This window comes from Ips typographus, linkage group LG1, assembly GCF_016097725.1.
Source record: "Ips typographus isolate SLU linkage group LG1, UJ_Ityp_2.0, whole genome shotgun sequence".
NCBI classification, from domain to species: domain Eukaryota; kingdom Metazoa; phylum Arthropoda; class Insecta; order Coleoptera; family Curculionidae; genus Ips; species Ips typographus.
In genome coordinates, this window is record NC_138422.1 from 11,641,704 (window position 1) to 11,662,457 (window position 20,754).

Sequence of the window (20,754 nt, forward strand, 5' to 3'; positions counted from 1 at the left end):
TTCATTTTGATAAAATCTGTCAAGATAAGTTTATACAGGGTGATTCCAAAGTTGGTGCTTTCCTTTCACCTGCTATAACAATAACGAAGATACAGGGTGTCAAAGTTTTACTGAAAAAATAATAATTTAATGATTTTGGCCAAACCACTTGAAGTAATTAAACAAAATTTTGTAGGTGTCAATAGCTATGTGGAAAGGAAATTTTCCAAGAAACAACAATTTTCTTGCGTTTACCAGTGGCGTGCGTATAATTTTTTTAAAACATTTTCAAAAAAAAATATTACCCTACTGGTTTTTTTCAACATAAAAATTTATTATTGAATTCCTTGTTCAATTCTAAAAATAAAACCCCTTTTATTATTTTTTGCTACGCACCATTTTCCAGTAAAAAAAAATAAAAACCGTCTTAATGCGTGCCTAAAATTAAATGCTGTTTTAATTTAAAATGTCAAATTATTAAAACTTAGTTCAAAGGCGGCTAAAATCTTTTGTTTTTGTTTATGTCTGTTGATAAGAAATAACCTGTAGTTAGTTAAAGTTAGTTAAGATTAAATTTAAGTTATTTTTTATTTTGTTTTTTTTTTCAGTAAAACTTTGACACCCTGTATCTTCGTTATTGTTCATATTTCGAAAAACCGTCAAAGGAAAAAAAACTTATTTTTTGAAGCCCTATTCGTAAGTAGTGTTTCTGTTCTGTTGCATTCGGATATTTTGTCAAACTAAAGTAATCTTAATAAATACAGATACACCAAGCGATTCTGCGGTGAATATGACGGAATTGGTTGGGTTTCTAATTGATTCTTCCTATAATGAGAATTTGGATTTTTTTGGAGAAAATTTGCTACAAGGAACAACTTCTTATAGTTAAGTTTACTTAAAAAAATGTTAATTTTTAAATTCACTTATTTTTTTCTAATTATGGTGTGTCTAGAAATGTTACAATTGAGATTTGCACAGTCATTTGAATCATCTGATTTTCTCTTTCAACCACAATAACGTATTCTTCTACTCATGTGAAACAAACATTTACTAAATTTAACACTCAGCATTATGTTACACCAAATTTGTATTACGATTTCTAAAGTTTGCTTTCGTTTTGCCTGTTTTACATACTATTTTTCATTAATATATTTTTAAATGTATAATTTCCAGATATTGTACGACTGAACGTCGAAAACCAACGTCCAGTTATGCAGCCATCAAACGATCATGTCGAGAACGTGGTACCTTATACGAAGATAGTGAATTTCCTGCCAATTCTAGGTCCTTATACCATCATAAAAAACCTAGTTTAAGCCCCATTGTATGGATGAGGCCACACGTAAGTAAACATTTTTGTTGCAAAATAATTCCGAAGAACAATTCGATTTTCTAATGAGCCGTGAAAGAAAGCGGAGTGAAAAGGGGGATAATTGCAAAACGTTATTTTTCATGTATCGCCGTACCATCATAGTCTGCACGCATTACCATAAATAATGGACATTTTCACACTTAAAGTCTATTACCAGACCTTATTTGCCAACCCGCGGGATTTACGACGTGAAACTTTCGCGCAGGTGATTGATCGTCGTTGTCATCTGCCTAGGATAATTTAAATGCAACGTCTACAACGTATTAAATCGACTGCTTTTGATGTCGTTATTGTCTCATCTCTAGAGACCAATTTGCTCCGAATAATTGTCATTGTCTGCGTTTCTGCTGAAATTCTTGTTATTACAACCACTTTTTCTTTGGAAGCCGCCAGATGGTTTTACCATATTTGTAGTAATTTCGTTGCCAGCCGCAGTACTAAATCTTTTGTCACGTTTATGAGCTTTATAAGGATCAACGCCATTATTGTTACCGTAATTTACCCAACACGATTTGAATAAGCCTGTATTTGGCACAAACGTCATAATAAAAGCAGAAACTCAACTGTTGGCCATAAACCTCGTTTAATTCTATCAAAGGGTTGACCATGGAATTCTCTTACTCAAATTAAAAGTTAGTAGAATATTTGAATCGATTTAGAAATTGTAGAGTTAGTTAAACCTGACAAATTTGACAGATTAGCAACACAAGATGTGGTAAAGATGTTGTAAATAGTTATTATTTTCAACCAAGTATGTAATAACGTTATTTCTTATGTGTAAACCAGGTGGAAAGATGAAAATTATCTGCTTGTACTTTCCACCCGGGTAAATGTCACTTTCCACCTGGGTGAACGTCAATATGCGTTTTGTCATATCTGGACTTACTTTTTATAGTTAAGAGACGGTGCCGCCACCTCTGCAACAGCTCGCAGCTCAGGTGATGATGAGTAAATTCTGCGTCTTCAGAAATCTCCATGTTAAAAGCACTTTAAGAAAGGTTTCAGCTCAAAATATTAAAGACAGAATAGCACAATAATGACGTTGTCAAGATTGTAAACAAATCACCAGTCGTTTATTGTGGTTGAAGTCATAACTACTCGTACCTATACTACCTTATTGTTAGAGATTATTAGCAATCAATATTTCAACTGAATGATTAATCAGAAGTTCTAGATCAGAACTACCTAATTTCTCGACAGAAATCCAACACTTTCCACCTGAGTATGTAATATACTATGTTAACCTACATGTGTATTTTTGTTGTTGTACTTTCTTCCACATGCACATGGATGAGGAAAAGTGCACTTTACCTCACGTGAGTTGGAAAACCTCAATATGTTAAGTAGGTTGTACGCTCCAGTTCAAATTTGCTGTTTTGTCTGTTTGGCATTACTTAAAAACCCAAAAAGTTATTTTTTTTGTTTTTGGCATTTATTACTCTTTTGGCCTTCTAGGCAGTGAATATATGCAAACACCGTCCCCGACAAATATTTCATTCGGAGCATTGATGGATGTGGTGCTAAACAATGCCAATATATTCCGGCATTCGAGCCCCTTTCTTGACCAATCGGTTACGTAAAGTAATGAATTCCGAAACGATTTGTCTTCAATCGGTATCAGTCTAATTATCTCTCGAATTCCGGAAATGACCAGCGAACCAGCAGAGCGTGCACCCGAAGAATGTAAATGCGAACGAGAAGTGTCGAAAGGTGAAAAAACTGGGCTACTATCTTTTAAACAACCGACGACGGTGCACTTTAAATACCAATAAACAGAATGCGAAATTCGAGAATCGAATCGTGCCTTGCCTTCTTTATGTAATACCGCTACACAATACCGTCCGCCTTATGTTGAATCATTTGAATAACTCGGCAATCTTCATCGAAATTTTTTATTTTTGCTCGATTTATAATCTTAAAGAAGTCATTAATCAAATACAGGTCGTAGAAGAATCTTTTAATAGTATGTTACGTAACTAGTGCTGTAAGACACATTTTACCCATGAAGCCGCGTAGCCGCAAAGGTGTAATTCCGTTACCTACGACTAAGTGTAAAGTCCTGTTTTCGGTCAGTTGGTTTATGGTCGATCGTAAAATTTTACAACTGTGCGTAAAGAGGGTCATTACGTAACTAATAAACTATGCGTAATTAGCTCTAACACTGACTGTTGTAGATAAATAGTATTGTTGCGAAGCGAACTTTTGATTATTAGTTAGGATTTCTTTAGTTATTTGTTGTTACCCCTGTATGTTACGTTGCTTTGTTTACGTTCTACATTCTTTTGTTTGTGTTCTAGAAAATCCTGGCTCCCTTGCTTATATAGAGAGAGATTTATGTTATAGCTTAATGAGTGTGAGAGAGAAAGTCAATTTCGTGAATATTTGGGAATTTTCTAGAAACCATGGAAGCCTATATAAGCAGCTGAACCAGGCCTGGTTAGTTAGTTGTTGAATTGATGGTTGTAGTGAAGTTGAAGTTGTCAGATAGCGAGGTTAAGTGTCAGTGTCAGTTTATTGTTTGTAAACAATATACGGTGTAGTTCAAGAAGTGTGTCATTAAGGAGTACGACGGTACATTTGGTGTCAGAAGTGGGATTGGAGAATCGAAGAAGAGTTCCAGAGGAAGACAGAATAAACCGACAAAAGCAGAAGGTGTGTTGAATGCCTGTGAGTACACGACAACAAAGTGCCAAAATGGATGAAGGAATGAAACAACTTATGGAGATGATTCAAGCAATGAAAGCAAGTCAGGACCAAAAGTTGGAGGAAATGAAAGCGAGCCAAGACCAACAGTTCGAAGAAATGAAAGCGAGCCAAGACCAAAAGTTCGAAGAAATGAAAGCGAGCCAAGACCAGAAGTTCGAAGAAATGAAAGCAAGCCAAATAAGACAAGAGCAGTTCAAAGCAAGCCAAGACCAAATTAAAGACCAGTTTCAACGACAAGATGAAAAATTAGACCGAGTAATAAATGAAATAAAAGGAGAAATGGACAACAGGATGGAAATTTTGGAAGAAAAGGTAAATGAGAGGATAAGCGGTGTGGAGGAGACCGTTCAGACCTTGCGAGAGGAATTTGACAAACTACAGGAAAAGTCTTCAAAGCCAACCGTAGTCGCCAGTTCTAGTGTCTGCTCAAATATTAAGCCACCAGTTTTCGACGGTAAGACCTCATGGCAGGTTTACAAAAAACAGTTTGAGGCTGCCGCAGAGGCCAACAATTGGACATCAAGTGACAAAGCCACTGCCTTGGTTTTGTCACTTCGAGAAGAAGCACTGGAGGTTTTGCAGACTTTGGACGAGAGCCAGTACAAAAACTACGACGACTTAATCCAACATTTGGAGATGAGATTTGGAAATAAGCACCTAGAACAAGTATACGAAGCTCAGTTGTCTAGTAGGACCCAAAGAAGCACGGAAACACTTCAACAGTATGAAGCCGACATTGCTCGATTAGTTTGTCTGGCCTATCCAACGGCCTCTCACGACATTAGAGAGCGAATGGCAGTACGGGCTTTTGTGCGAGGTCTTAAAGATTGTGACACAGAGCAAGCAATACGATTAGCGAGATGCCAAACATTGCATGATGCTCTTGCCTACGCTTTGGAGTTTGAGGCGGTCAAGCAAGTATCACGAGGACATACTCGAGTGCGTCAAGTCAGAAGCCTTACACCGGAACCGAGAAACCGATCTTCCAATTCAGATCACACAATCACTCAGTCAGACTTGAATCGTCAACTGGAGACATTTCGAAAAGAACTAATGGGAGCGTTAAATAGAAGAAGTCAGAACAACCGAAACGCTCAAACCACCACGTTTACTCGGTCATTGGAATGCTGGAACTGTGGAGAAAAGGGGCACATTCAATCGCAGTGTCGCAAACCAGGAAAACGAAGAGTAGCCAGTTTTCCGGGGCAAAAGCTGGCTACGCAACACTGTCAAGCCCCACCAACCATAATTAAAGTAGCCCGTCTTCAGCACGAAAACACCAGCTTAATAGTGACCGGTAAGATTTGCGGCCAGGATTGCCAAATGGTTGTTGATACCGGTTCTTGTCATACTATCGTAAGGCCGGACATAGTGAAACACTGCAGGATTAGCGACACTGGTACAAAGTTTATATTGGAAACTGCCGCTGGTGAGTCAATGCCTGTTCTGGGAATCCATGAAGCGGAAGTGAAGCTTGGGCGGCATGTCTTCAACCATACCGTTTTTGTGGCCAACATAACTGATGACGTCTTAATGGGCTTAGATCTTATGGAGCAACACAAGTTCCAGCTGGATTTGGAGAATAGACTGATCAAGACTGGACAAGACGAGATTGTTATGATGACACCCGAACAAGATATGCGTGTGAGGAAAGTTACGTTGGAAGAAGATGTCAACTTACCTGCAAGATCAGAGACCATCGTTAAAGTTAATTTGGATAGAAAAACGGAATTGAGCAAACTTCAGCTGATAGAACCGAGTTATGAAGAGGAAGATGATGCTGTGAAGAAGGGAGTTCTTGTAGCCCGCACCCTAGTCCAGCAGAAAAACGGCCAAGCATACGTAAAAGTCGCCAATTTGAAAGAATGTGGTCAAAGATTTAAAAAAGGCGATATAATAGCCAAATCCGAACCAGTACTTATGGTGACTAAGGAGTCGCACGAAACAAAACCAAACCCCGACAGTGACCTTCCTGAGTGTTTGGTGCACTTAATGAAAAAGACGAGCTCAATTTTGACTGATCAAGAGAAACAGACTTTTGGCCGTTTGCTTCACGACTACAAGGACGTGTTCGCCTTAAATGAAACGGATTTGGGAAGAACTCATTTAGTGAGGCATAAAATTGAAACAGGGGATTATTTGCCCATTAAGCAAAGACCCAGACGACTCCCATTGGCTAAGCAGGCAGAAGTGGAAAATCTTATACAGGACATGGCGGATCGCAGCGTCATTGAGCCTTCCACCAGCCCTTGGAGTTCTCCTGTGGTACTTGTTACTAAGAAAGATGGGTCGACAAGATTCTGCGTGGACTATAGAAGACTAAATGAAGTTACTAAGAAAGACAGTTATCCCTTGCCCAGAATAGATGACACCATAGACACTCTGGCTAACGCAAAGTGGTTTACCACCTTGGATCTAAAAAGTGGATACTGGCAAGTGGAGATGGATCAACGGGACAAAGAGAAAACTGCCTTCTCAACTGGAAATGGCTTGTGGCATTTTAACGTCATGCCTTTTGGACTTTGCAATGCTCCGGCAACCTTCGAAAGATTAATGGAAACTGTTCTACGAGGATTGACTTGGAAAACCTGTCTTGTTTATTTAGACGACATCATTATTATGGGCAAAACATTTGAAGAACACCTGCAAAACGTTGAAGAAATCTTCAAGAAGTTCAGAGGAGCAAACCTGAAATTAAATCCGAAGAAGTGCAGCTTTTTCCAAGAAGAAGTCGAATACTTGGGACACGTTATATCGTCAAAAGGAGTAAAAACCGACCCGAAGAAAACTGAAGCTGTAAAAAATTGGCCTGTTCCGAAAGACAAGCATGAATTAAGGAGTTTTCTGGGATTGTGTTCCTATTACAGAAGGTTTGTTCGTGGATTTGCTGATATAGCCAGACCCCTACACAAATTGACGGAGAATAACCAGCCCTTCGAATGGACTGCAACATGTCAGGAAGCCATGGAAGAACTGAAAGTAACCCTTTGTTCTCCACCAGTTTTGGCTTTTCCACGACCTGGTGAAGAGTTTATTGTGGACGCAGATGCTAGTAATATTGGTTTAGGCGGAGTTTTATCTCAAATCCAAGATGGTGAAGAACGAGTGATCGCCTATTTCAGCAAATCACTATCAAAGCCAGAGAGAAATTATTGCGTAACCAGGAAGGAGCTGTTAGCCGTAGTGAAAACAGTCGAGCAGTTTCACAAATACCTGTACGGACAACGATTCAGACTAAGGACGGACCATGCCTCTCTGAAATGGCTATTTCAATTCAAAAATCCAGAAGGACAAATAGCTCGATGGTTGCAAAGACTTCAAGAATATGACTTCCAGATTGAACACAGAAAGGGACGTTTACACGGAAACGCGGACGCAGTGTCACGAAGACCTTGTGTGGAAGGTTGCAATCACTGTAAACGCCTGGAGATAGCTGAATTTGGAAAGCCTTGTCGAAGGATTGCTCTGAAAAATGACATCGCATGGGATCGGGAAAACTTGGCTGCCGATCAACGAGAAGACCCCGATTTAGGACAGATAATTAACTGGAAAGAGCGTGGAGAAAGACCAAATTGGGAGGAGATTTCCGCTAAGTCTCCAACATTAAAGGGATATTGGGCATTATGGGAGTCCCTTATTATTGATGGAGATTTACTAAAAAGAAAATGGGAAAGTCCGGATGGGAAAGAAGAACGACTTCAGGTAGTTCTGCCAAGAAACCGAGTTAGTGACGTACTGAAAGAAGCCCATAATGGAATTGGTGGAGGGCACTTTGGCATCAACAAAACGTTAAATAAAGTTAGGGAAAGGTTCTATTGGCTACAAAGCCGCTCAGATGTAGAAGATTGGTGTCGGCGTTGCGCAGACTGTTTCAGTAGCAAGGGTCCCAAAACTCGGAGCCGAGGATGTATGAAGCAGTATAATGTCGGAGCTCCGTTTGAGAGGATTGCCGTTGATGTAGCTGGACCTTTTCCCAAAACTAATTCCGGAAATCGCTACGTCTTGGTCGCAATGGACTACTTCAGTAAATGGCCAGAAGTGTACGCAATACCAAACCAGGAAGCCGCTACTGTAGCAGAAGTTCTGGTTGACAACTTCTTCTGCAGATTTGGAGTACCGAGGGAGCTGCATTCGGATCAAGGGCGTAATTTCGAATCGGCAGTATTCACGAAAGTGTGTGACCGATTGGGAATTAAGAAAACCAGAACTACTCCATTACACCCACAGTCAGACGGAATGGTGGAACGTTTCAACCGGACACTAGACAACTACCTAAGGACAGTCGTCGATAACAATCAGACAGATTGGGATCAGCACATTCCGTTGTTCCTGATGGCTTATCGATCGGCAGTACATGATTCCACTGGCAAAACACCAGCTAGTGTTGTCTTTGGAAGGGAGCTTCGTTTGCCAATGGATCTTCTTTTTGGACGACCGGAAGAACCCCCAGCCTCTTGTGATAGCTATTCAGAAAAATTGGCGCAACGCTTGCACGTGATCCATGAGGAAGTCCGGCAGAAGTTGAAATTTGCAAGCGACCGACTAAAGACAAGATATGACAAAAGGGCCAACAGCAGCGGATTCCAAGCCGGTGATCAGGTCTGGTTATACAATCCAGTTCGAAAAAAAGGAAAGTCACCGAAGCTGCAGAGGTCATGGGAGGGACCCTACGACGTTATAAAGCGTCTGAACGACGTCGTCTACAGAATACAGCGAGGACATCGGGCGAAAATGAAAATAGTTCACCTGGATCGACTTGCACCTTACCGACCACCCAAAGCTGGTGAAGTTGATGATCGGGACGATCAACTCTAGGAGGGGGGCAGTGTTGCGAAGCGAACTTTTGATTATTAGTTAGGATTTCTTTAGTTATTTGTTGTTACCCCTGTATGTTACGTTGCTTTGTTTACGTTCTACATTCTTTTGTTTGTGTTCTAGAAAATCCTGGCTCCCTTGCTTATATAGAGAGAGATTTATGTTATAGCTTAATGAGTGTGAGAGAGAAAGTCAATTTCGTGAATATTTGGGAATTTTCTAGAAACCATGGAAGCCTATATAAGCAGCTGAACCAGGCCTGGTTAGTTAGTTGTTGAATTGATGGTTGTAGTGAAGTTGAAGTTGTCAGATAGCGAGGTTAAGTGTCAGTGTCAGTTTATTGTTTGTAAACAATATACGGTGTAGTTCAAGAAGTGTGTCATTAAGGAGTACGACGGTACAGTATACAGAATTTCCCACCTGTTACGCTATAGTCTACATTTTACTAAAACAATCTTGATGCTCATTTTGAATTTTTACTTGTCCAATAATACATACTTAGAGCCGAACCATCTTCACCAGAGTTTTAAGAATTTCGAAAGTAGAAGACAGAAGAGAAAAATTCTACTCAGTTTTTAAAACCTTCTTTCGTACAGATGGTTACATGCCTAATGAAATCAATAAGCAGATGTCGCCAGGTTATCATCCTTAGTCTTTTTCATCTTTTTTGCAGAACTCCCTACAAGATCATTTGTTATACATATTTCATCATTGTTCCTGCAGATGAAGAAAAAACTGTACAGGGTGTTTATGAAGCAAAAAAAGTTCAGAAATGTTTAAAGAAGACGAAAAAATGTGTCAAATATGTCAAACTTTATCAAAACCTGTGATGAATAGTTAATTTGTATAAAAAGCCAGTCTTCTTGTGTATGTGATAATTGGAATCATTAACCTAAACAAGTTTGTTTACTCGCTAGTTTGTGGGATTCGGTCCATTCACTAATCAGTTCTGTAAAGTGGGCCATACAACCGACCGCTTGTTGTTTGATAAAACTATTATTATGGTCATTTAGGAGTGCAGTTAGTTGCAGGTTGTCAGCGAAACGAGTTTCAACGTTAGAATTAGACTCTAAAGAGAAAAAGTGGCTAGAGTACGACCCATCTAAGCCTCCGAGCTCTCACCGAAACCACATTGTTAAAACAAACCCCGACGACAAACACGGGAAGAAATTGCCAACTTCACGTGTATATAATTACGTAATTAAATTGATGACAATGGAGTTGCGCTCGTCTTGTCGAGTCCGTTACGACCGCGACTTTTTCGACTTAACCGAAATAACCGAGCCTCGGTTAAATGAGCAAGCAAACCGAAGAATCACCGAGTGTTGTCTTTACTTCCGCAAAACGATAGAATCGCTCCGTCTTTTTTTCCCAACACCTCGAGATCTTTTATCACTCGTTACGTGAAAACGCGAAATTTCAATTCTCTTTTTTTATCTTTCTCTCGTGTGGTTGTTTCTTTTCGATTTTATCGTTTTCGAGATCTTAGTGCCGTTTGCGGTTTTGCAGTGGGAAACGAGCCGTTAGAGCCGCGAAAAATTGCGTATTGTCCATCTTTTTCACGGGCGGATTTTGATACTTTTTGTCATTTTGATAACTTGTGTAGCAAATTAATGTTTTCTGGGTTGTCGCACCAATGTATACTTTAACCAATTATTTTAGATATTCTCGGAATTTACCGACCTAGGATTAAATGATAATCCACGTTTAAAAGTTACTTCTCTACACGAATGTAAAATCTCTTACATTGAACTAAACCCAGTTCATTTTATGACATCTTTGGTCTAAACTTTTTATGGAAATCGTAAACCATAACCAAACCAAACCAAAGTTAAAATGAGCCTGGCACGGTCACTTGCGACGTAGTAAGGGACATTTGAATTTTATAACGTACGTGGAAGTCTAAAGTCAGAACGAGAATTACTCATTCCACAAGTATTGTCTTTTTCGTCAAATTATTGAGACAGCTTTTGCTATTGTTTGAACACGATTGAACGATACAACGCTTAATAGTTATTTGTGCAACTAGGGAGGAAAGTGCAACTTAAGGGATATTTTCATCTCTCAAATAAGGAAGGAAATAGTTATTTTCCTAACAAGTGCGGAAAGTGATAATTTCCCGCACGGTGACTGAAGTTGCATAGTGAGCATCAGTCGAGTGCGGGGAAGGCACTTTTCGTACGTGATAGGAACATCATTTTTTCTACGAGGGTTTTCCAATAATTGAAAATAAATGATAAATTAAAATAGAAACATAAGTTTTTAATAATAGTGAATTTAACAATATTGTTCTTTTATACATATTCATATTATGCATGTAACTAAAATATAACAGCACCTTAAATATATTAAGTAAAAAAACTTTATTAAAACGTACAATCTTTACCATAAATTACCATAAATGGGTTATGATTTGATGAATTACCTCTACTCTACTTGTTATTAATATTAATAATAAATGAACAATTATTATATGGAATAATAATTTTGAATACGATACATGAATTAACATAATTTAATTTTACCACCCTAGTGCGGGAAAAGGATTTCTTTACGCACTAGTGTGGGAAAGTCTTTATTTCCAGAACAAAAATAGTGCGGGAATGTTATCATTCGCGCACGCTTGTAGAAAAATTTAATTTTCTATTCAAGTCGTAGAAAAACGGTATTTTTTCCAGCAATTCAGTTCTTTTTTATAGACCATACAGTGTCTAGACACGGTTAAAGTGGGAGAAAAACTTGTGCAAAAAGAGAACAATTTAAGTTTCACTCACTGTCACAAATAACAAATATTGACATACAACGGCATTAGAATGACTACGTTTATATCGAGCAAATTGAATCCGCTTATTCAATCCGATCATGTAAACCGTCATAAAATCCTCGACAACGCAGATTAACGATTTGGATTAACTAGTCGATCCTAAATATTAACAGGATTGAAACACTGAATCCGATTAAAACGCCACTTTTTAAACGAGATGTACGGGATTAAATAATCTGGCATTTGACAACTGACGTTAACAAAGACAATGAAGTAATCACAAAAACAACTATTTTTTGTTAAGAAACGACTTTTGTTTTGACTTTTATTTTAAATTTTGAAGCGCTTATTCGTTTTGATTTGTTGGAGGGAAAACCGAAAACCCCGAAAACGAAAAAGGTCGTTTGACAGCTGACTGCGACAAAATAGGAATGTTGCCATCAGTGTCAAGTGTCAGTTCTATTTCTATTTTGTATCTTTTTTTATTTTGTTGCTGTCTTGTTCTGGTTCCATCGGCTTGTTTATATCGATTGACCAATCCTGATGTGAATGATGATTGCTCTACCCGCTTCAATAATCGGGCTAAGGTTACAATAAATGTAATCGACAAATATAAACCTGCTGATGAGGATGCCTGCATTTTCCGTATAAATCGAATTTCTCCGGATACATGACTTAAATTAAAAACCCCTCAAAAACGTCCCGAGATATTGACCTAAATAACAAGTTACTTTGTTAGAAAAAAATTAAAATTATTTAAAATTTTGCACAATTTTCATCACTATCGAAACTACCACAAATATTTTAACAAAAACAATCATTTGATTTAACAGGAAATCTGCCAAAGACCCCGGTTTCTAGAAGAAAACCCTGCGGACGCCTCTTACCGATTTTCGGTAGAAGCGGGCGACTTGGGGGACCAATTCCTACTCTCGGCCGTAGCTTCCCTGGCATTAACCCCCAAATTCTTGGAGCGGGTGGTACCAAACGATCAAGGCTTCGACGCGGGGCACAATTACTGCGGAGCTTTTAGGTAAGTTCCCATCGCTGACATTCAGGAAGTAGACCGGAGACCTTTCGAACCCGGTATCGGGGAATTCCTATTTAAGGTGCCCCCTTGGGCGTCAACGCCCCCGCACTTAACACTATACAGCCGGCTCAACATTGTTCAAAGGGATTTAGGGGGCCGGACTCGCTTTACAGCTTTAACAACACCCACGAACTGTTAAAACGTATTTAAGGTTTAGTAATCGCTTCATATTTCGTACGGCGCCCTAAGGGGCCTTAGGGCCGTGCTGTGTAGACAATACCCGTCGTGTCAGATGGTGATGTCGTCTTCATTATATGGCCGCAGCTGTTGATGAAGCTGTGTCCAGGTTGTGTTGCGTAATAATAATAATTAATAGGATGGAGGACGGTGTGAGAAAGTATCCGGGATGCTCTCAGTCAATTAACGGCTTGATTATGCGTTGCGTATACTTGACAGACTTGTTAGAGAAACATCATGAACGCAGTCTTATCTTTGACCTCTTCGCGGTTATAGTGATGTATCGATGATTTGAAACGCCAACAAAATGAATTCTTATTACGATTTCGCTTTCTTGTGAACCACAAACAACCATGAAGAACTGTTACGTTAACAACTCTCTAGGCGCTGGATACTTATTTGCGGTTCTGCTCTAGAACTTAAAGTTAGATTTAAGTGATAACTATAATAACGGTATAACCTGTGATGTACTGATCGATCAAATATTCCAGGGGCTTAATTCTTGGAGTAGAATTGCCGAGAGAAGTGTTGATAGAATATAACTGAACGGGTTTGGTGTTGACAGTGAATGAATGGTTTCTGTCAAATTATGCATTCCTTTCTCTTGATAACTCTCTTCTCTCGTTTCAAGAATCTAGATCCTGATGTTACTTATTACTGCTACTTGGTTTTCGATGTTTTGTGATAACCTATTAAAAAAAAACGTGTTATTTTCAAAGTCAAATGTCAAGTTTAATGCACTCTAGCAGCTGAATGATTTAACTTGGAATTGTTGGGTTATAATCAGCAACAGAGTAATAACTTTGAACGTTTTATTTTATGATAAGAAAATTAAATTAGACAGCCCGAAAAATTACACTTCAAACAAAACCAACTTGTACCATATTACAAGAAGGTAATTTTACCTTTTTACAAACTAGACATAATTTTAACTAATTTATAACTAAATTTAATATTTAAATTAGCTTCCTCCTATTTAAGATTAGTTATAAAAAAATTCTAACACCCTCTCCTAATCTTAAATAAGAATACTTATTATCTATTACAAGTACAAACACATAAATCTAATCCAACATCGTATTACATTTAAAATTTTGAAATTTCACTTTATCTATTATGATATACCCTGTAGTGCTTTTCCTTGAGTATATATCTCCTGCAAAATCTGAATCACTATAAGCTAACAAATTTAAATCCTCACTATGACTTGTATATTGAATGCCCAAATTGATTGTTGAAACTAAATAACGCAAAATTCTTTTAATATTTCCTACGTCACGTTCTGAGGGTTTATCAAATTTCCTACTACAATATCCTACCGCATAAGATATGTCTGGCCTAGTTTTATTTGAAACATATAGTAATGTACCTACTAATTCTCTGTAAGGAAAAACTTTGTTCAAACCAGTATCATCAGTGCTTGGATTATAAATCATAGGAGTACTCCCTGGTTTCATGTTTTCCAAACCAAAATCATCCAAGATTTCTGATATGTACTTACTTTGAGAAAGTGTAATTGAATCTTTACCTTTGCAAATCTCAATACCTAAAAAGGAAGTTGGATTTTTACAGGACCCTATCTCAAAATTAGTTGTTAATTTCTGAATCAAAATATTAATCTGTTGCTCATCATTTCCTAAAATTAGACCATCATCTACGTAAATCGCTAGAAATAAGGTGGAGGATTCATTTTTGAATATACATTGTTCACTTTTAAGGTGTATCAAACCAATTGATTTTAAAACAGAAGTAAAATGTTCATTCCACCTCATTGGACTTTGTTTAAGCCCATACAATGCTTTTTTTAACAAACAGATTTTATTTTCACAATTTACTTTCGAATAACCCTCTGGAATTTCCATAAAGATTTCATCTTTTAATTCGCTATACAAAAAGGCCGTTTTGACATCAAATTTTCTAATTATTAAACTATTTTTAGCAGCTAAAGCAATCGAAATTCTTAACGGAGCTGTACTTATGACTGGACTAAACGTTTCCGTATAATCAATTCCCTGTTCTTGCTCAAATCCCCTAATTACTAGTCTAGCTTTATATTTATTATTTTCTTTAATTCGAAAAACACATTTACTACTTAAAATCTTCTTACTTTTAGCCGCCTCTCTGTCCACATACATCCAAGTTTGATTTTTCTCTAATGACTCCTTCTCTTCATTTATTGCTTCAACCCATTTGTGCTTTTCAGTCCCATTTATAGCATCGCTGTATGACAGCATTACGTACTCATTTAATCGTTGAGGCTTCTTGATGATTCTTCCACTTCTTGTTTGAACATTATTTTCTGTTTCCTCTTGGATATCAGATACTTCTTCATTTGGTACATTTTCATTGCAGATTTCATCCATGACATTTTCAGGTAAATTTACATCTGAAGCAGGTTCCAGATGTTCAATTTCTTCATTTAGGTTATCTTCCAGAAACACGGTTTTTTTAGTTGTGTTAAATTCTGGTCTAACCACTGGTTCTTTAAAGATAACATCTCTGGAAGTTACGATTTTTCTATTTTTATTGTCCCACAGGCGATAACTTCCTAAAGAGTATCCAGAGTATAAAAATGTACTCATCACAACGATAATCAAGCTTCTTTGTTGGTCCCAGTCTTTTCGCATAGGCTATGCATCCAAAGATTTGTAAATTTGTTAAATCAGGTTTTTTTCCATTCCACATTTCAATAGGAGTTTTATCAATAGTACTTGAAGGACTTCTATTTAACAAATAAGTTGCAGTGCATACAGCTTCACCCCAGAAAACCTTGTCCAAGTTTGCCTCAAATATAAGGGCTATAGCCTTTTCCATTATGGTTCGATTTAGCCTCTCAGATCGACCATTTTGCTGAGGAAAGTAGGGCACTGTATAGTCTACAACTATACCTCTAGCTTTGCACCAGTCCATGAAGTTTCGATTTTTATATTCTCCTCCATTATCGCACCGTATTTTTGAGACTTTTAAATTTTGACAAGCTTCCACTTCGTGTATGTAGTTTTTAAGATTTTCAGCTGATTCACTCTTATGTCTCATTAGGTAAACTTGAGTGTAATGAGTAAAAACATCCATTATTGTCAAGAAATACCTATTGCCATCCCAGGTTTCTGGTTCAATTGGACCACACACATCACTATGTATCAGTTCTAATGGTCTTGTGGCTCTGGTCCTAGTGCTGTTAAAAGGTTTACGAGTTTGCTTAGACTGTAAGCAAACTTCACAATCCTTTATCTTTTGGTCACATTCTACAGTATTTAAAATCATGCCCTTTGAAAAATCTTGAAGTTTTTTCATACTGCGAGCACTAAGATGGCCTAACTTTTTATGCCACAAAACATTTTGATCCCTTCTTTCTCTCATTAAACATTTTTCTTCAGTTGACAACTTAATACAATAAAGTCCACTACTGTCCTTTTGACCTTGGAACACTGGTAGTTTATTTTTAGGAACGACCACTTTGTTTCTTGTAAATATTACCTCACCACCATTTTCAGTAATTTTATTGACCGATAATAAGTTTTTGCTTAACTCCGGAACATACAGCACATTTTCAAGAACACATTGATCTGTTTCAATGAATCCTTTACCCTCTGATGTTATAGATGAATTCTTCTTGGCTACTAAAACATCTGAACAATCTGCTTGTAATGAAGTGAACAAATTTTTATTGCTTGTCATATGCGATGAAGCTCCAGAGTCAATGAAGAAAGTTGCTGTATTTGATTCTAAATCCATATCTTCACATAGAAAAGCTATTTTGCTATGAGTTTCCTGTCGACCTTGATCTTGGCTCTGTTTCGGAAGTAACAATTTCTTTCTACATGACTTGTTTTTTTACATATTCTACATGACCTTTTGTCACAATAACGAGCAATATGTCCCTCCTTGCCACATTTAAAACATTTTCCTCCAAATCTTGTTTTATTCTTATTTACTTGTTGTTGTAGCTGAGGTTTAAAAACCATACCTTCGGGTTCGCATTGTTTCTTCTGTCTTTCTTCTTCTCCAATCAGTTTGTTTGAGAGATTATCAAGGGTTTTATCACCTTGTGAAGTGGATTCCCAAAATGTAGCAAAATTTCTAAACTGATCAGGTAATGTTGCAAGTATTTTAGATACCAACCTACTGTCTGGGATATCTTGTCCAAGTACTCTTAGTCTACATGCCAAGTTTTCAATTTTGCTAATGTGCCTTAAAATGTCAGTTCCTTTGCTGTACGAAAAATTAAAAAATTGTTGCATCAAACAACATTTTTCGTCTTCTGTTTGTTTCTCATATATGTTTTTAAGCTTGTCGTACATTTCTTTAGAACTTTTACAGTTAAATATATGCATTAGTTGCTTCTTATCTATGGTTGTTATTATTATTTTCTGAGCTCGGGCGTCTTTCCTTTCGAAATCTGCTTTTTCCTTATCATCTGCCAGATCTTCCATTTTCTTTATTCCTGACACAATTTCCCATAATCCATGTGCCTTAAACAGGATTGTGACTGGAAATTTCCAAATTTGATATGTTTCACTATTTGTTAATCTCTGAATCTGAGAAACGTCTTCCTCCGTCATTTTTAGTTTTTAATTTTATGCCTTTATGACCACGACCAAACACCAGGTCCAAATTTTATTTTTACTGAAGACCTCTGTAACACTATCTTCAAAAATTACTTCCGCAGCTTAACGAACTCTGGGCCCATAACCTGTTGGGTTGTAATCAGCAACAGAGTAATAACTTTGAACGTTTTATTTTATGATAAGAAAATTAAATTAGACAGCCCGAAAAATTACACAACATCAACTTCAAACAAAACCAACTTGTACCATATTACAAAAAGGTAATTTTAACTTTTTACAAACTAGACATAATTTTAACTCGTCTTATTTAATATTAGTTATAACAAATTCTAACAGGAATCTCATACTTCTCAGTCTCATCTTTTGAAAACCCATTTCTTTGTCTACCTATAATCCTATTACATGTTTATAGTAAATGTTTCACACAACAAATTTTCATTTTTTGTATACTTTTAAAATACTAAATCGTCATCATACGTACTATTTCAAACAACAAACTAAATTCGACCTGAAAACCTCGAATTCGGTGTCAAATTGACGTTAAAGGTTACTAGGTTAGGACCTAGGTTATACTAGGACCGTTACCAGACCGTGTCGGGCATCACTATGTCAACTATAGGGGATGTTGGACGGATGACGGAACGGTGTTTGTATGTGTCGGTACGGTACGATGTAGTGGGCACAGACCTTAAATGATACCATTTTTAAAATAACTCTGAAAACTGTGACTTTTGCATAAAATTCCGTATTAAAAATACCACCTGGCTGGGACTTTTACATAGGAAAACCTCTAAAAGGTCCACTCTACACATTTCAAGTAAAATACCTACGGGGTTTTGACGTATTAAGTTCACAAAATCGATTCAAAGTCAATGTTTACATGATTTTTCCGACATTTTGACTTTTTGACTCTTGTTAGGCCATCTGCTAAGAGTTTTCACACTGCATAGGACAAAATCATGATTATCATTTAATTAATTTGATCCTCATTTGAAAACTCACTTGGGACAAAACTTAAGTAATTAGTCACAGAGGAAATTCGAGAAAAACTAATTTTGACTTAACTTGGGTTAAACTATTGCCTGGCAACCATAAGACATTTTTCACTGACCATGGAGTAAATAAATTTAAGTTTTGCTTTTTTCACTTTGGCAACAATGTAAATTTCATTTTTTTTTCGTTATCGCCAACTTGTAACGAATTAATTTGATTTGATGCTAATAAATTATGGAAGACTTAAGCCGGGCATTCAAAAAGACATTTTAATCCAACCCTGTGTCTGAGCTAAAGACTACTTAATTAGATTTATAGGGTATTTGTCTCTTGTCTTGATAAAAGTAGCAAGTGGCCACTGTAAAGCCGAGTTCGTGTCTATTCGCATGAGCTTTTAAGCTTTCGCGAAACCGTGTAAGATCTTAATGGTGCCGATGGATGTTTCGGTAAGGCGGGTTTTTCTTCTGCTTTATTGCTCGTTGAGTTTAATCAAAATTCTATCGGTTTTCTACAACAGCCATATAAAGCCACGAAAAATATTAAGTGTCGTAGGTTCGGCAAAAAAAAAACTAAGAGAACGTCCGCGAAGTGAAGGGACCCATCTTTCGATGCTAATAAGTTCATGGATTTATTAATTAGTACATTCTTCTACCCGTCACCGTTCGCATATCTAACATTGTAACATTAATGTCAGCAGGTCTTGTATAAGTGGTGCAACCGTGACTTTACTGTTATATTTTCTCAGTAGAAAACATCCAATGACCGCGTGCATAAATTTCCACTTTTCATAAACATGTCGGTTTTATTTTAGGGCCGAAGGTCCCATTTATCTTGGGTCTTTTACGACAAAATATGATTGATGCATGAACTCAAGCCATAATGCGGCTTTTTCGATCTAAATGGACCGAGTTCTATGACTAAGGATGACGTAGAAAATGTCCTTTATAATATCACCAAGATTTTATCTCAAATAATTTTAGTCATAAAGAGGAAATAGGCGACACAAATCTGGAAAAGTTTTAACTCGAATGGTTTATTTTGTAAGTTTTTTTTATAAAAAAAATACTGGGAAGACATTTAGTAACTCAATGATAAAGAGAGACAACCATTGGAAACCAATATTCCCGACAAAGATGGAAAAAAAGAAGGTGAAAACCATATTTTTCCAAAAGGGATGAAATATCATTTGCTAATTTTACTGTGTCTTCCACAAAATTCGATCCAGTCAGCAAATCGTCGACATAGAAGTCATTCTGAATCATTCGAGAAGCTTTTGGTTGACTGGTTTCACAATCAATAGCCACTTGACAGGATAGCTAAAAAAGAAGCCGCTTTAGTACCGTATGTAATGGTAGAAAGTTCATAGGTTCTAAAGGGTTGTCGACTGAATCACGCCAAATAATTCTCTGTAAAGAACGCTGATCGGAATTTACCCAACACATGCTACACATTTTTTCTATGTCCGCTGCGATGACATAATTGTGTTTTCGAAAACGTAAAAGAATAGTTACAAGATCAGATTGAATAGTTGGGCCAGCCATCAGTATATCATTGAAAGAGTATCCCGAAGAGGAAGGGCACGATGCATCGAAAACTAGAGAAATAACTAGATCTTTGAATCGTTAGCTGGGTCTACCTTCGACATGTGGCCCAAACATTTATATTCATCGATAAATTTAAGGTACATACGATAAAAATCCTGATTATGCTGAAACTTTCTTTCAAGTGAGTAAAAACGCCGTTCGGCTACTGTATAAGAATCTCCAAGCAAATTGACATTTTGGGCCAAAGGAATTGTTACTACGAAACGGCCGGTATCGTCACGAATGCAAGTATCTTGGAAATGCCGCTCACATCGTTTCTCCTCTTGAGAGAGTGGCTTCAGACACGAAAATTCTTCGATCTCCCAAAATCAAGTTAGTTGTCTGTCAATTTCAGTTTCCTTCGAGAGATGACAATGAATTTCGGAAACGGATTTTGATTGGATTGGTCTGGTGACTATCCAACCAAACCTGGATTTGTGAATATAAGGACCTCGATTACTTAATTTGATTTGTCCCACACAAAGTATATCCCAGAACCATTCGCCGCCAATGAGAAGGTCAATTTCACCAGGAACATCAAAATTGGGGTCTGCTAGTATAAGATTGTCAGGAATTTCAAAATGGCTCTTGTCAATGGGAATATTGGAAATACTATCGGTTATGTTGGGAACTACTAAACAAGAAAGGTTTATACCATAAGCATTATTGTAAGGATAAAAATAAGAACCATAAGATAACAAACTAGT

At 37.3% G+C, this 20,754-nt stretch overlaps 1 protein-coding gene across 8 annotated transcripts in view; it reads left to right on the top strand.

Annotated features, from left to right (window-relative positions):
• LOC145739917 (calpain-9-like) overlaps positions 1–20,754 on the top strand; it is a 76,689-nt gene that overhangs the window by 49,357 nt on the left and 6,578 nt on the right. For all 8 annotated transcript variants that reach the window (XM_081995267.1, XM_081995274.1, XM_081995260.1 and 5 more), the window contains exons 4-5: positions 1,153–1,321; positions 12,470–12,669. In XM_081995267.1, the coding sequence (XP_081851393.1) occupies positions 1,153–1,321; positions 12,470–12,669 (369 nt within the window). The remainder of the gene's footprint in view (positions 1–1,152; positions 1,322–12,469; positions 12,670–20,754) is intronic.